The 16,537-nt window shown below is 40.7% G+C and overlaps 1 protein-coding gene across 4 annotated transcripts in view; it reads right to left on the reverse strand.

The window, feature by feature from the left end:
* The window catches only part of DDR2 (discoidin domain receptor tyrosine kinase 2), a 246,942-nt gene that overhangs the window by 132,712 nt on the left and 97,693 nt on the right, over positions 1–16,537 (reverse strand). The window contains exon 2 of one of the 4 annotated variants that reach the window (XM_020988611.2): positions 42–152. The exons of the other annotated variants lie outside the window; for them this stretch is intronic. Within the exon in view, the coding sequence (XP_020844270.1) occupies positions 42–86 (45 nt within the window). The 5' untranslated portion in view covers positions 87–152. The remainder of the gene's footprint in view (positions 1–41; positions 153–16,537) is intronic. 4 annotated transcript variants of the gene reach the window in all.

Here is a 16,537-nt window from a genome sequence, read left to right on the forward strand (position 1 = left end):
TAACTAGGGTTGATCAGGATAGTATGTTGAAATGGACTCACCAAAAAAACAGGACAATTATTCCCCATTGAATGTTTGCCCCTCATTTTCAAGGATGATCTTGTCCTCTCAGGTGGTCACCGAAGGAGGGAATGGCCAGGGTTTACACTCCCCTGTGATACCACATAGCAACATCAAGAGTAACAATTAGTCTCCTGTGGCCAGTGATGAAAATTACAATAGTAACAACAATCCCAGTAGTAGTAGTAGTAGTAGTACTAGTAGTGGTGGTGGTGGTAGTGGTGGTAGTGGTAGTGGTGGTAGTGGTGGTAGTGGTGGTGGTAGTAGTGGTGGTGGTGGTAGTAGTAGTAGTAGTAGTAGTAGTACTAGTACTAGCACTAGTAGTAGTAGTGATAGTGGTGGTAGTGGTAGTAGTGGTAGTAGTGGTAGTAGTGGTGGTGGTAGTAGTAGCAGTAGTAGTAGTATCTACCTGTCCAGACTTAGCTCTATATTCCTCACCCTAGTTAATTCTGTTTCAGCCAAATTGGATGACTCTCTGTCTTTCATTTTTCTCTTGCCTTCTTTTATCTCCATGCTTTGGATCAAATAGTTCCCTGAGCCTGGAATGTACTCCCTGCAGTGGTGATTTTCAAATGTTTTGTTTTGTTTTGTTTTTGCGCATGGCACAGTATTCTTCTTTGAAGTGGGGCAAGCTAAGAGAATTAACAAATTGCATGTGATTCCTAGGAGACTCACGTATGCACTTGCAATATGGGATGTAAATTTCAGGCACTCAATACCTTTTGATAACCACTGGCTTATACCTACACACACACACACACACACACACACACACACACACACACATCCCCACCCTTAAAATTCTCCCTTGCCTTCAAAGCTCAACCTAGATTTTGCCTCTTCCACTAAAACTTCCTTTATCTCTGTAGTTCGAAACGCTCTTTCCCTCCTCCGATTTCTCACAACAAGAATACCCCATCTAGGTTGTTAATAGTGTCTCATTTTTATGATTATAGTGATTTCTGCACATGGATGATCACCCCTATTATACTGTTTACTTCCTGATAGCAAAGGTTGTGTGTGGTTCCATTGTTGTATTCCCATGGTCTAGCACAATACTCTGAAGATGGTAGGCATTCAAACATTTGTTGACTTGAGGAGTCGACTTCAGCGTTTGTTGACTGGTTCATGAATTCCTCTTGCTGCAGAATGCAAACATCCTCAGAGTTCAAGTAATCAGATGTTTGCCATTCTAGACAGCCATAATCATTTCCCAGGGTTATGATTCTTTAGAGTCTTATTCTGATGCCTCACTAGGAACTGGAGAATGTCCAGAGGAGGACAAGCAGCGTGGTGAAGGGCCATGAGTCCATATCATTTGGGATGGTTTAGGTGGCAGCTAGGTGGCGCAGTAGATAGAGCACTGGCCCTGGATTCAGGAGGACCTGAGTTCAAATCCAGACTCAGACACATAACACTTAGTAGCTGGGTGACCCCGGGCAAGACACTTAACCCCATTGCAGAGCCAAAAAGAAAAAGAAAAAAAAAGAAAAGAAAATGGTTTGAAGGAACTGGTCATGTTTAGCCTGGAAAAGTGGAGACTGGATATAGAGGGAAGGGAGAGGAGGAGAGGAAGCAGCTGTCTTCAAGTATTTGAAGGGATCTTATGTAGAGGTGGTATTACACTTGCTCTGTTTGGTGCTAGGGGGCAGAAGCAAGAGCAATGTGTAGAAGTCCCAAAGAGGTTGATTTAGATTTAACATCAGAAAAAAAATATCCTTAAAATTACAATGATCCTAGTATTTTGACAGGTGATGGGTTCTTCTACTAGTTCTTTAAGCAGAGGGTGGGTGATGACTTGTCAGACATATTATAATAGGGATTCCTTTTGTGTCTAGGTTGGACTAGGTTAAGCCATCTGGCTATTAAGATCCCTTACAACCCTCAAATTCTGTTACTGTTGCATGATGGGGATCTGGGATTCTTGAAGATTATGACAGCAGAGTTCAAGCTTGGGCAATTCTTAATCTTGAAAGGTTTCAAATAAGGGGCTGATGCCAAATTGTCATGGCATCATCAGAATGTTGGCCATCAATGGAAGAAGGATACCTTGAGCCACAGTAAATTATGAGGACTGCCAAGATTAAGGTGTAGAGAGATTGTGATCTGTATTTGTAAGGGGAGCCCTCAAACCATGTATTCCTGAAATATTTAACTAAGAATAATGATGCTAGGGGTACTACAAGAACCACAGAAGCACAAATCCATAAATAAATGCCAGAGTGTAGCTACTAGAGTAAACAGAATCTTTCGAGTCATGTTAGAAAGAAGTGAGAAAAAAGGACTTTCTAAGCTATTTACCAGAGCAAGAAAATGAGCAAGGGAGGGGATAGTACTCCTGAATGAGATAGTATAATGTTCATAGATCATAGATGACAGAGACAAAGTAGAACTGTTCTATTCCTATTTTTCTTTTACTTTCTCCATCAAGAAAAAGATGCTCATAAGATCATAGACTGAAAAATGGAAAAGACCTTGGAGTACATCTTCATTTTTTTAACTGAGGAAACTGAGGTCCAGGGAGATTCAATGACTTGTGCAAAGTCACATACACAGAGATGAAGTATGAGTGGTGAGATTGAAACCCAAATTCTAACTCCAGAGTCAACAATCTTTCCACTGTATCCAACTAGGGTAACCAGACAAAGAATAGCCACCTCCCAAAGTAGCAGCTCCCTGTCGCTAGAAGTATTCAAACAGACCACCTGTCAGATGTGCTTTTAAAAAGATATCTGAAATGTGTGGAATGCTGGACTGAATGACCTCTGGGGTCAGAAGATCACAGACCTAGAGCTCTCAGGGATATTGGAGGTCATCTAGTCTAAAGCCCTCACCACAGAGCTGAAAAACTGAAGCCCAGAGAGGATAAGTAACCTGCCCAAGGTCACATAGATCATTATGCTTTCAAACTCAGGTCTGGTGATTCCAGGCTCAGCACTCCAGATTCCAAGTTTTTCCAACTGTATCATACTGGTCCTTTCTGATTCTAGGATTTTGCAATCCTCAAAAAAAATTATATTCAGTGCAGTTTTAGCACATTTTGGTGTGTTCTGATTCCTTAAAAATTGGTAAGTGATCAGAAAATATGCAGTGAGTGCCCACTAACCAGAATATTGCATTAACCAGAACACCCTGCTCCGGATAAACTGGAATTTACTGTAATATTAAACCATGGCTTGAAATTTGCCTTTCCTTCAAAATTCTCTTAAGCACTTTCCCATTGCCAAAATCCATTTGTCCTCATATCTCCCTTCATTTCTACCTACCAATATCCTTCAAGGCCTTCCTTTCCCGTACTACAGCCCTCTCATTTCCCCAAGATAAGAATAAGCTCTGCCTTCTCCTATGGCATTTGATGTACCCATTCCTCATGTGGAACAATACGCTTTCTGAGGTAATGATTTGTGTATGTGTATTATGCCCCCATTTTCCTACAGAGAGTATAAGCTCCCTATTTTTTGTACCCTACCTCCTTATCATAGTGCCTTATAATAATTTTTATTGAATAAAAGACTGCATGAATTCTCTGGGAAGCAGAGAACAAGTATAATTATCCCCATTTTACAGATGAGGAAACTGCCATAGAACGGTAAGAAGACTTGCTGAAGAAAGTCAACAGGGGAATGGCAGGGTTGGGGGGTGGGGAGACCAGTGCTTGATCCACCAGATGTTAGCTCAATAAAGTAGAATGAACTCTGGATGAGACATCCGTGAAATGGGTACCAGTCACAACTCTGTTATTAACTCTTTATCATTAACTACTCTTGGTCTGAATTTCCTCATTTATAAAACGAGGCAGATAAACTAGTGGTCTCTAATTTCCCTTTCTAATCACACATCATAGAATGGAAATTGCCTGAGTGTATGGATTGTTTCATTTTTGTCTCTGTAACCTATTCATTAAAAGTGCTGGACACATAGCAGGAAACACCCGCTCTTTGATGGGTCGACTGATTCTGAAAATTGTAGAACCTCTGTTAAGCTTCCTTACCAGTCAAAGAACTTTGGATTATACTTTGAATCAGCCATAGGCAAAGAGATTGCAAATGTATGTGGGTTATGATGAGGGAATGTTATAGAGTTTTCTCGTTCTATTAGGGAGGCAATGTGGAATGGTAGAAACCAGTAGACATTGAGTGAAGATACTAGGGTCATGTCATACATCTGATATATCGATTGTATGACCTTGGGAAATTCATTTAGTCTCTTTAAACCTGTTTCTGACAATATGTGTTGCTACCAACCCCACAGGGTGACTATAAGGAAACTGTTTTGTAATCTTCAGTGCAATAGAAATAAGAGTTAACACAATTTTCTTATTACCAGAGAATTCCATATATTAAGTCTCAGCAAAGGCAGAGGGAGCAAAGTACAGTGTTTAGCCCAAGGGTCCTAGATTTACTATATCCTGTCCCACAGGAGGTCACCATGTGGACATCCTCAGAAGACTGCTGGTGAAGAGAGGAGAAAGACAACAGGAAGGAACAGAACACAGACCATATGGATAATTACATTCCTCCTATGGATAGCTCACTCCTGCTGAAGTTCTAACCCAAAGCTCCCAATCTTTGCTGTCTGTCCCAAGCTATTGCAGATCAGCTGGTAGACAGCTGTTGTGAGGTCCACCCCAGAAGAGGCTGCCTTCCAGTGATGAGTTTAGGGTTGGATAGAGACTGTCTGTGAGGAACTCTGGGTTGCCCAGAGCAGAAACACAATCAGTACACAATAATGATGGCTGTTATGATTCTAAATCTCTTATAAAGCCTCTTATTAAATTATTATTAATCTTATTAATCTCTTATTAAGCCTCTTATAAAGAATCTGATGATAACTATCTCTGTGGTGAGGCTCCCGGATGATAAGCCCATCATCTCTCCTTCTTACTGACACATGATCTGTACCACCTACAGAGTCAGTCACTTCCTAACTAGCCAATTGACTTTTGACAAGTCACTTCACACCTTGATAATCCACATCCAGAAGCAGAGTTGGGACACAGGAACAGACTTGGTTCTATGATCCATGTGGTCACAGAACTAGCACAAAATGCCTCTCTAATAAGAAATTTGAGAATTACTAGATAAAATTATATTTCCACTTCTTCATCTCACCACACACTCCACAATACACATTTGTACTAGGTCCTAAAGTGCCTCTCTATAGAGAAGGAGTATGGAGTATTGGAAAAACCCTGGGCTTGGATCAGAAAGCCTGGGTTTGAGTCCTGCCTCTCATAGCCAGTAGCTGTGTGATTGTGAACAAGTCGCCTAAATTCTCTGGGCATCTATTTCTTCCTCTTGATGATGATTGGGATTACAATATTCCACATGTACCCTGACAGTATGTGTTGTCTGCCCCATTAGAATATGAAATCCTTGACAGCAGGCACTTTCTTCCTTCTCTATTTATATCCCCAGATCTTAGCACAGTGCTTTGCACATAGTAAGCACTTAAAATGTTTTGCTTATTCATTCATTCAGTAATTCATTGTGAGCAAAGAACTCTCCAAAGCATAAAACACTAAATTAAATATGAATTCAATTTAATCAATTTCAACAAACATTTTTAAGCATTTATGTGCAAGGCACTGGGGATACAAGACACAAATAATGAGATAACTCCTCCCTTCAAAGAGCTTACATTGTATTGGGGAATACAGCAGATGCATTAATCATTAGATAAAAGGTGATATGAGGAATAAGAAAGCATTCATAACTGGGGGATCAGAAAAGGCTTCCCATGGGAAATAGCATCTTAACTTGAAGGAAGAAAAGAATTCTGAGAGGTAGAGATGAGGCAGGAAGGCGTTTCAAGCATGGTAGACAATTTGTGAAAATGGGCAGATGTGGCAGATAAAAAGGCAGGTTTGGGGAGGTGACAGCAGTTTGCTTGGAATGCAGACTGAATGAAGACAATAAATGGGAAACAAGATTAAGAAGGTAAGTGGAAGGCAGACTATAGGGAGCCTCAAATGTGAGGCTTACAAATTTAGATTTTATTCCTGACACAATAAGGGACTCACTGAAAGCTTTTGAGCAGGGGAGGGACATTGCCAGACTTGCACCTTAGGAACATTATTTTGGCAGGAAAGCCATTTAAAAGTCTATTAACTACAGTCCAGGTGAGAGGCAATGAGAGTAGAGTAGTGGCCGTGTGAAGGCAGAGAATGATATGACAAACGTCATGGACACAGAATTGACAAGACTTGGCAACTTGGTTACGGAGAGGGATGAAGGATAGAGAGGTTTAGAATGAGTATGAAGTTATGAACCTGGATAACTGGAAGGATGTAGTAACTTCAACAAAAATAGGAAAGTTTAGAGTGTTAGATTTGAAGGTGAAGATAATGAGTTGTTTTTTAGACATGTTAAGTTTGAGATGCTAATGTGACATTCAGGTGGAAATGTCCAGCAGGCAATTTGTAATGCAAGACTGGAGAGATAGATTTGGAAGACATCTGCATCAGTATGGTCACTGAATCCATGTGAAATGATAAGATCATCAAGGTTGAGAATGTAGACAGAAAAGAGAAGAGGTCCTAGGACAGAACTTCGGGGAGCACCTATAGTTATACTAGATGATGGATGACCCATCAAATGAGAATGAGGAAAAGGGAGCAGATTTGGTGGGGGAGGGGGAGGAGAGAGGAGAAGAAAGACTACTGTGATAGATTCCAAAAGACATACTAAGTTGTCTTAGTGGTGGTCAACAACATTGTCAAAAGCTGCCAAAGGGTCAAGGAGGGAGAGAAATAAGAGAAGTCCACTGGATTCAGCATTTAAGAGAGCATTATTAAAATTGGAGAAAGTAGTTTCAGTAGAACTGAAAGCCAGAACTCAAGGAGTTGAGGAGTGACTTCTAGGTGGTGAGGAAATAAGCAGAGATGGCTCTAAGAACTTGGCTCTGAACAGAAAAAGAGATGATAGGATGCTAGCTTAAGGGAACTGTTACTATTGTGAAAAGAAAGTGAATAACTCCTAAAGTACAATAGGGCATTTGCCAAATATCTTGTGGAGCAACATGGGGCAACTTATTGGATCATAAGATTTTCAAGCAGGAAATCAATTTAAAAAGTATATAGTCCAATATATTTATAGATTAGGAAACTGAAACACCAAAGGACAAAATCATTTTCCCAAAGCCACATAAGTAGTAAATGGCAGAGCCAAAATTTGAGTATGTCTTCTGGTTCCAAATACAGCATTAGATCCACCATACCTGGCTATCTTCTAAACAGATGTTGTTTGTCCTTTGTTCTCAAAGAAGATTATGACATCAGGAAGGTAATGGCATGACTTGAAAGCGAACTAGATTTAAGTGAGAGAGGGCTGTGCAAAGTCACCAGCCTCACTCTCTCCTATGGAGCCATCTGGGTCCAGTGGCAAGATATAAATCCGGATGAGTAGAAATGGCCCTGGTACTGCTATTGTGAATAACTGGGGGGCAATGCTCAGTGATTAGCCACAGGACAGACTTTCCACCACACCCTAATCCTTCCCCTTCTATCTTCAGTCAGACCTCCAAACCACACCTGCACAGCCCCAGAGCTCAAGGCCAAAAACCATCCCTCTAATTGCCCTCTCATAGATATGTCTGAGCTTTACAAAGATCTAAGCCAAAGGCCCACACTAAATCAGCTTTTGGACAGCATAATTGAGTCACCCAGATACCCTCTCCCAAGCTCTGCTTTTCTTAGCCACACTGAGTTCCTTCTTAACCCATCCATCTATCATCAACTCCCACAGCATCCCCTTTATCCATACATGGTAAATGTGGATTATAAACACACATAAACTAAGAGCTAAAACTGTGATATGCTGAAAAGAAAGAACACAGGAATGGGGAGTAGGAAAGCTAAGACTTAAACCAGACTCTTCCACTAACTAGTTCAGAACAAGGTACTTCCCTTCCCTTCAGTAAGTTTCTTCACCGTAAAATGAGAAGTTCGAATGAGATGCTAAGATCCTTTCCAGTTGGAACTTTCAACTCTCTCTGAAACCTTCAGCTTACAATGAAGTCATTCAACACCTCCCCTCCCCACCTTCACCAATGCTGGTTTTACCCCGTTAGTCTGGAATGACAGAATCATCCCCTATAAATGTATTTGTATGTGAAATGCTAAGAATTGGAGATGAAAGGTGAATCCAATGCTGGAAATTTTTCCTTCTTCTCTCCCTTTCTTGTTCTTTCAAGGTGTTTTATACAAAGCAGTCTCTTCCACTCCAACCACATACCATTCCGCTGTGACTCCCACACAGGTTGCATCAGCAAGTCAAAAAGACAAATAAATGAAACCAACATATGGTACTTGCTGCTAATTCATGCAGGCTGGTAGAGAGTAGTTCTAACACTTGAGGCTCCACACTCTGCTGTCAAGAGATAGTTACTAAACTGATTCCTCCCTGACATTCCTTGCTAAGTATTTAGGGAGAAGGGCAAAAGAGTGTTTGGCCTTAGGCCAGTGCAGTCACATCCCTACTTCATAACATCTTCCAAGATGTGTTTGGAAGAAGATTATTTCACTGTTTAAGTCGAACAACTTTGGGTGGGAGGAAATTCTAGTAATCTGCTTAAATGCATAAAATAAAATATTAAAAATTACAAAGAAAATCAGTTACATGGAAATAACAGTTGATTTTTTTTTTCAAAAACTAATTCACAGATCTTAGGTTAAAAATCTCTGCTACAACATGTAATTTGAAAGGATCAAGATAGCAATATGTAGGCAATATTAACATTCAACATGTATCCACAAAAGTATGGAAGTAAAGTAAATGACCTTTTGAGGTAATCTCTAATTATGTGTGCCATAAATGCAAGCCAGTGCCCCTGATTGAGGAGATGAAAGAGCTTGAGGAAGGTCTATCCACTGGCTTATTAGAAAAAAATTCTTATATAGGATGGAAGGAAGCATAGGCTAATATAGGTGTGGGGAACCTGTGGCCTTGAGGCCACATGTGGCCCTCTAGGTTCTCCAATGCGGTCCTTTGACTGAAACCAAACTTCACAGAACAAATCCTCTTAATAAAAGAATTTGTTCTGTAAAATTTGGACTCAGTCAGAAGGCCACACCCAAGGTCCCCCACCCCTGGGATAATAGATCTAGAATAAACTTTATTTTTTTTGACTGGTACTTTTTTTTTCATAATAGTATTTTATTTCTTTCCAATTACATGTAAAGATAGTTTTCAACATTCATTTTTGCAAAATTTTGAGTTCCAAATTTTTCTCCTTCCCTCCCCTTCCCAAGGTGGCAAGCAATCTGATACAGGTTATACATGTACAATAGTGTTAAACATATTTCCACAGTAGAATCAGAACAAAAGGGGAAAACCATGAGAAAGAAAAAACAAAAAAAAAAGTGAAAATAGTATTCCTTGATCTGCATTCAGACTCCATAGTTCTTTCTCCAGATGTGGGATAGCTAACCCTAGTCTTTTGAAATTGTCTTGGATCATTGTATTGCTGAGAAAAGCTAAGTCTGTCATAGTTAGTCATCACACAATGTGGCTGTTGCTGTGTACAATGTTTTCCTCGTTCTGTTCACTTCACTCAGCATCAGCTCATGTAAGTCTTTCCAGGTTTTTTCTGAAATCTGCCTGCTCATCCTTTCTTACAGCACAATAGTATTCCATTACATCCATATGCCACAACTTGTTCAGCCATTTCCCAATTGATGGGCATCCCTTCAATTTCCAATTTTTTGCTATTACAAATAAGGCTGCTATAAATATTTTTGTACATGTGGGTCCTTTTTCCCTTTTTATGATCTCTTTGGGATACAGACCTAGTAGCAGTATCGCTAGATTAAAGGGTATGCACAGTTTGGTTGCCCTTTGGGGATAGTTCCAAATTGCTCTCCAGAATGGTTAGATCAGTCTAGAATAAACTTTAGCGATTATCTGGTTCATTCTTTTCATTCTAGAGATGAGGACACTGATCAGTAGAATCAGTTAAGTGAAGAAAGTTAAGTTAATTGCCCAAAATCACACAGGTAATAAGGATTAGAGGTCTGCCTTGGCCCCAATTGCTCTGCCTCCAGAACCAGTGTCTGCTCTACTATACCACACTGCCTCTTCTTAGCTGAGAAGGAAATCAGGAAGAAAAGGACTCAAGGAGGAAAAGAAAGATCAAAAACAAGTTTCTAGATGTTGGTGAGAAGAGTGTGACAGAAGAGAAAGCTGACAAGGCTTGGCCCCACTGAAGCTAAATAACAAACGTAAATGGATCTTCCTGAAAAAGGTGAATCTAGATGTGGCAGCTAGGTGGATAGGGTACTGGACTTGGACTCAGGAAAATGTGACTTCTAAACCTGACTCAGAAATTTACTAGCTCTATGACCCTGGGAGGAGGAGGAAGAAGAAGAAGAGGTGGAAGAAGAAGAAGAAGAAGAAGAAGAAGAAGAAGAAGAAGAAGAAGAAGAAGAAGAAGAAGAAGAAGAGAAGAAGAAGAAGAAGAAGAAGAAGAAGAAGAGGAGGAGGAGGAGGAGGAGGAGGAGGAGGAGAGGAGGAGGAGGAGAGAGGAGGAGGAGGAGAGAGGAGGGAGGAGGAGGAGGAGGAGGAGGAGGAGGAGGAGGAGGAGGAGGAGAGGAGGAGGAGGAGAAAATTAATGATTAGCCCAAGCCCCACAGACTTGAAGCCAAGATCCAAACTAAGGACTTTGCACTCAAAATTCATCTCACTGTCTCTCTAGAAGAGTAGACTCTTTTATTAGGTGGGAAATAGGATTAGATGAATTTTAAGGTCCCTCCCAGCTGTAAAATGTTATGATTCTGGGATCTATGATTCTATGATCCACAGCACCAAAACTCTATTTTGTTCCTAAACCTTAACTTGTAGTGAAATGAAATATACGGAAAGCTGAGGATATAGAATGGATTGAAAAAAAATTTAATTTGCTTCCAAGATGACCATGACCAATTTAGGATCTGGGAAAACAGAGTGGTGGGAGGTGGGTTTGGAACAGCCAAGATAACTCATCACCAGGCAGCTGTTGGCACATGATGAGCTTGTTAATTTATGAGCTGAAATTGCTGAACCATTTTGTTTTACAATGTTTGAGGAAGCCATACTTTTTGAGTGACTCAATAGCTCTATATTTGCACTTGCTTTCTTCTATCTCTAAAATGTAGCTTCTGTAGAGTAAACAAGTGGTATGAGCCATTCCCTGCAAATTTCTTCATGTACTTTGGGCAAAGGGACTGATTTTTTCCTTTATATGAGACTTTTTACAACAGATATTTCCCTTTCTAGCCAAGCTCTGGGCTGCTAATGATTCAGTGCCATCCCAGCACAAAAAGGAGATCCAGGTGACAATGGCAGAAAGAGGACAGGAGATGTTGCTTCTATTTGGAAAGGGTGCATGTGCCCCAATCTATGCATCAACACTTTCAGCCGTTTGTGGTGTAACAGCACTAGGTTCTGGACATATTCCTGCTTTCTTATAGATTAGCTTTTGTAACTAATGTAACTATGTCCAATAATGAACCAATGTTGGTCAGTTGGTCAGTCAGGCACTTAGCATTTACTAAGCACCTACTACATACAGGCATTATGTTGTGTCTCACACATAAATGATTGCTGAATTTAATTAAAGGTTACCATGTCATTCTTATCATTGTTTGTCTATATAGATGACAGCGTATTTCTTTGTTTTTGTACCCCAGTCCATAGACTCACAGAATATCCATTAGGAAGCAGTGGTATTGTCAGGATCTAGAAACGCAGAATGTTAGGTTAGGCCCCCAAGACATTAGTGAGGCCTCAGCAGTAGGAGGAGGAATTTCCCCTTATCATCTTATTTCCTGGCAGTTATGACATTGCAATAATCTTTGGTTGGAGCCATGTCTCATACTTAGCTTTTGCCCACAGATAGATTGAAGGGCGCACATTGGGGAAACTCTATTCCGGACCCTGAAAGTTATTCCATCACGAGTAGAGTGGGTGTTTATCATATCTTGAAGGAAACCGATCGGTCTTTTCTTTTTTATTGGATCTGTCTCATGGCTCTCCTTCCAAACTTCAGATTCCTATTCCAAATGCAAAGCCTCAGCTCTATGTCAGCGAAACATATGGACGTGCTTTGGTTAATGAGATTTGGTTTGGAAATCAAATTGTGAATGCTTAGTGATCACAGGGAAAGTGTTCATGGAATACCACATTTTTGTTTTTTGTCTTTTAACTAATCTAACCACATATTGAAAGGCAGCCATCTTCACAGCCAAAAGTGACGTGAGATGGCATGGAAATGGGGGCAAAAGGATGGAGGTTGCTTCAAGCCAGACATTTTGAGGTATCATGTAGACAGTTTGCATGCCAATCTCCCCCACCCAAATTGGTGTTCATGATCATAAAGATGAACAAATCAACAAGAACCTTGTGCATGTACTGGTGATGCTCTGTCCTTATAGCCATGCAATTTGAGGGATAATTGTGGGGCAGTGGAAAGCACTGAACTCTAAGCCAAAAGATCCAGGCCAGAGCCTGGCTTTATCACTCACCTATGGTCACTCTAGATCAAGTCACTAGCCCTTTCTGAGACTCAATTTCCTCACTTGTAAAATGGGAGAAAATACTACTTGCCTTACTTACCTCATGAGGTTAATGTGAGAGTCCATTCATAAGCATCTATTGCTTTGAATATACACTGTGTTAGATGCTAGGGATACAATGACAAAAAGGAAATAAATAGACCTCGACCTCAAGTAGCTTACATTCTGGGGTGTGTGTGTGTGTGTGTACACAAAATATATACACAATAAATACAAAGCAGGTAAGTGGCCAATAGATAAAGCAATGGACGGTGAGTCAGGAAGATCTATGTCAAATATTGACTCACACCTTATTGGCTGTGTGACCTCAGACAAGTCATTTTCCCCTCTCTCAGCCTGGATAATACCAGCACCTCCTTCCCAGGGTTACCACAAGGGCCAAATGAGCTAATATTTGTAAAGTACATTGCAAACCTTAAAATGTTAATAAATGCAAGATATTTGTTGTTTTGGAGTGGGTGGGGGTTGGTACTAGCAGCTAGGGATCAGGAGAGGTTTCACATGGTTTGTATTTACTTACATAGGCACATACTGAGTCTCCCCAATGGAATATAAGATTTTTAAGGGCAAGGATTATTTTGTCTTTGTTTTTTCACACACACACACACACACATACACACACACACCTCTAAGGTCTAGCACAGTGCCTGATACACGGTAGGCACTTAATAAATGCTTATAGAATTGAATCTAGCACAACTCCCTTATTTCACCATGAGGACACCAGAGGTCTAGAAAAGTACCATGACTTGCCTAAGATCACACAGGAGGTAAGTGGCAGAACAGGCATTCAGACTCAGGGCCCTTGACTTCCAATCCAGAGCTGTGCTGTGTTGCTTGTATAGACAAAACCTTTAGAAAACCAGCCCCCTTATCCCAGGGTCTCTCCTCTCCTTTTCCCAAACCCTGTTCTACCTCCAAAACAAATGTCACATGGGAGGGAAAACTCCAAAGATTTATCATTTTCTAAATGTTCTCACTTTGTTTTTCAGAAGAATCTGAATTCAAAGGTAAGGGTAGTTATTTGCTATGAACATTTTCATCTTTTAATCTAGTGATGTAAGTGTGTTGCCAACTTTAACTATATAAATGCTAGTTATTAAAGGCAGCTGGGCAGGGCAGCAAATAAAGCACTAAACCTGAAGTCAGGAAGATCTAAGTTCAAACACGACCTCAGATGTATATTGTGATCCTGGGCAGGTCACTAAAAAAAAAAAACCCTGCCTCAGTTTCCTCATCTGTAAAAACAAGGATAATAATAGAACTTAACTTCCAAGGTTATCATGAGGATAAAATTAAATTGTGTTTGTAAAGCATTTTACAAACTTTGAAGGGCTTTATAAATGTCATCATTATTATTATCATTATTACATAAAGGGAATATAAGGGTAAGTGAGCTAGTGGAAAAGATCACTGACTTGGAATCAGAAGAGACCTAGGTTTTACTTCTGTCTAAGCTGTGTAATTACAGTACGACCATGTGTAGGTACCACTCAGACCCTCAGTGTCTTCTTCCATAAAAGGGGGGAGGGAAGGTTGTCATAACTCTGTCACAGGGTCCAGGTTTTTTTTTTTATCTTGACCTATTATTTCACTAGATTACCCAGGAGGAAATTCTTTCTGTATTGGAGCAGGTTAGTGCCTGACTACTCTGAGATTGTTCATCTCAAATTGTTATCTGGAGTGCTGAGAGGCTGAGTGATCATGTTCAGGGTTACATGCAGCATGATTCAGAGTCTGAGCTGCAGCTCATTCTGACTCACGAGCTGGTTCTGTATCCATTGTACCACACTGCCCCTCACAGGATTGGTGTGTGGAAAACCAGAGGTGAGATAAGGTATGCTGACTTCTTGACTTGGTTGACTTGAGAGCTACACATCTGTGCCAGCTACCATAGGGAGCAAGAGAAGTAGCCCAAGATGGCAGAAGAAGAGACAAAGAGACAGAGAGAGACAAAGAGACAGAGAGAGACAGAGAGAGAGAAAGAGAGACAGATAGAGACAAAGAAAAAGAGACAGAGACAGATGGAGAGACAGAGAGATAGAGGAGAAGAGAGACAGAGAGGTGGAAGGAAAAGGGTAAATGTGCAGTACAGGGATGACACTCATACAAATTGTACAAGTTCTAGAGAATCATTAAGATGGAGAGATTTTACTTTAAGGGCAGAGTGGAGAACTCTAGAACTAACAGCAATGGCTATAAGAAATCCCATTTATACTTTAGGTTTGAAAAGGCATTTTTAAGACAAAAACTGAGGCCTACAAAGGGAAAGTGATGATGCCCTGGGTCATCCAGGCGGACTCCTTATCCTCCTCCTGATCAAGCGAGATGGGATTTTTACAGCACTTAGCACGTCCGGCACATAGTAGGCACCTCATAAGTGTGTATTCCTTCTTCCTCCCCCCTCCAAAAAGGATCCTGAGGGGTTCACAGAAGAGGTCCTCAAATTACAGAAAACTTAAGAAGAAGTGACAGTGAGGTCAGACTTTGGTGCCTAGATGTCCTTGGCTTGTTTTTCCTTCCCCTCAGTTCCCCTCGCCTCAAATATACAAAGAGAATTGGATTTGGAGTCCGGTGACGTTGGGAAACTCCTCACTTCTCTGAGACTCCATTTGTTCGTTTTTAAAATGAGTAAATGGGAAAAAAATTATGTAAAAAGTGCTTCCCAGCTCTAAATCCCACAGCCTTATGGCTTTGCAAGTTCATGAACATGCTGAACAGACTGTGTTAAATGTAATGAGAATATTCCTTGGATGACATATAGGGCTGGGATGAATGAATGAATGAATGCATTTCTAAAGTGGAATGTATTGTCCCCTCCTGACCTATCCCCCCCAATTCTCACTCACAGGTTGGGTCCCCTAGGGAATGGCCACCCCAGGTTCAAGGTATTCTATGAGTATTCCCTCTCAAGTCTATATCTCACAAGCTCACAGTGGTACATTTACCTTTTGTTCTAGGCAGCTTAAGGACAAAATTCGCCTGAAACAAAGGCATTTACTGAAATGGTACAGTAAAAATGGTAGCAATACATCTCTCCCCATAAACCTCAAGTGCACTCTCCCACTAAAAAATTCTGAATCAGTAGGAAGAGTGGGCACAATAAAGTTCCCTATGTAGGGAATTTTTAGGAAGTCTCTCTGACATCTAATATAAATAATAATAACACTCGCATTTTTATAGCACTTCAAGATATACAAAGCACTTTACAAATATGATTTCATTTTACCTTTGAAGAACAATTGTGGGTGGCAGAATACAGCAGAGTAGACCCTAAAACCACCCCCACACTGGGCTTGATCACCCTCTTTCTGTAGTTGACACTGCCATTATTCCAATTTCCAAGGCTCAAACCATCAGTTATCCTTGACTCTTCTCCTCCACTCACCCTCAGCATCCAGTCAATTACCAAGTGCTGCTGAGTCTATATCTGCAATATTTTTAACCTCCTCCCTATTTCCGCTGCCAACACCATCAATTGAACTTCCCCACTCGTCTGGTAGTGAGTTCTTCATCACTAGAGGGCTTCAGACAGAGCCTGGATGACGAATTGCTGTGGATGTTGTAGAAGAGATTCCTGTCAACCTATGGGTGAGGCCCTATGACCTCTGAGGTCCCTTCTGAATTCAAGATTCTATTATTTTATGGTTAAAGCTTTCCTACATCCCTATTTCCTCGCCCAAAAAGTGTCTCATGTTCCCCATTGCCTACTGAATGAAGCTCAAACCCTTTAGTATTCAATTCAATTTGAAAAATACTTATTAAGTACCTAGTACAGGCATAGCACAGTGCTAGGGAGGATGCAAAGAGCAAAAGAAAATGGTCGCTACCCTTAAGAAATTTCCATTCTACTTGGAAACGAGGCAGGGCATAGTATAGTATTTAATCTTAGCCTAATTTCCCAGTCCCCCTCCTCAGGTACTTTGT

This window comes from Phascolarctos cinereus, unplaced genomic scaffold (assembly GCF_003287225.1).
Source record: "Phascolarctos cinereus isolate Bilbo 61053 unplaced genomic scaffold, phaCin_HiC Scaffold_5;HRSCAF=322, whole genome shotgun sequence".
In the NCBI taxonomy this organism is placed as follows: domain Eukaryota; kingdom Metazoa; phylum Chordata; class Mammalia; order Diprotodontia; family Phascolarctidae; genus Phascolarctos; species Phascolarctos cinereus.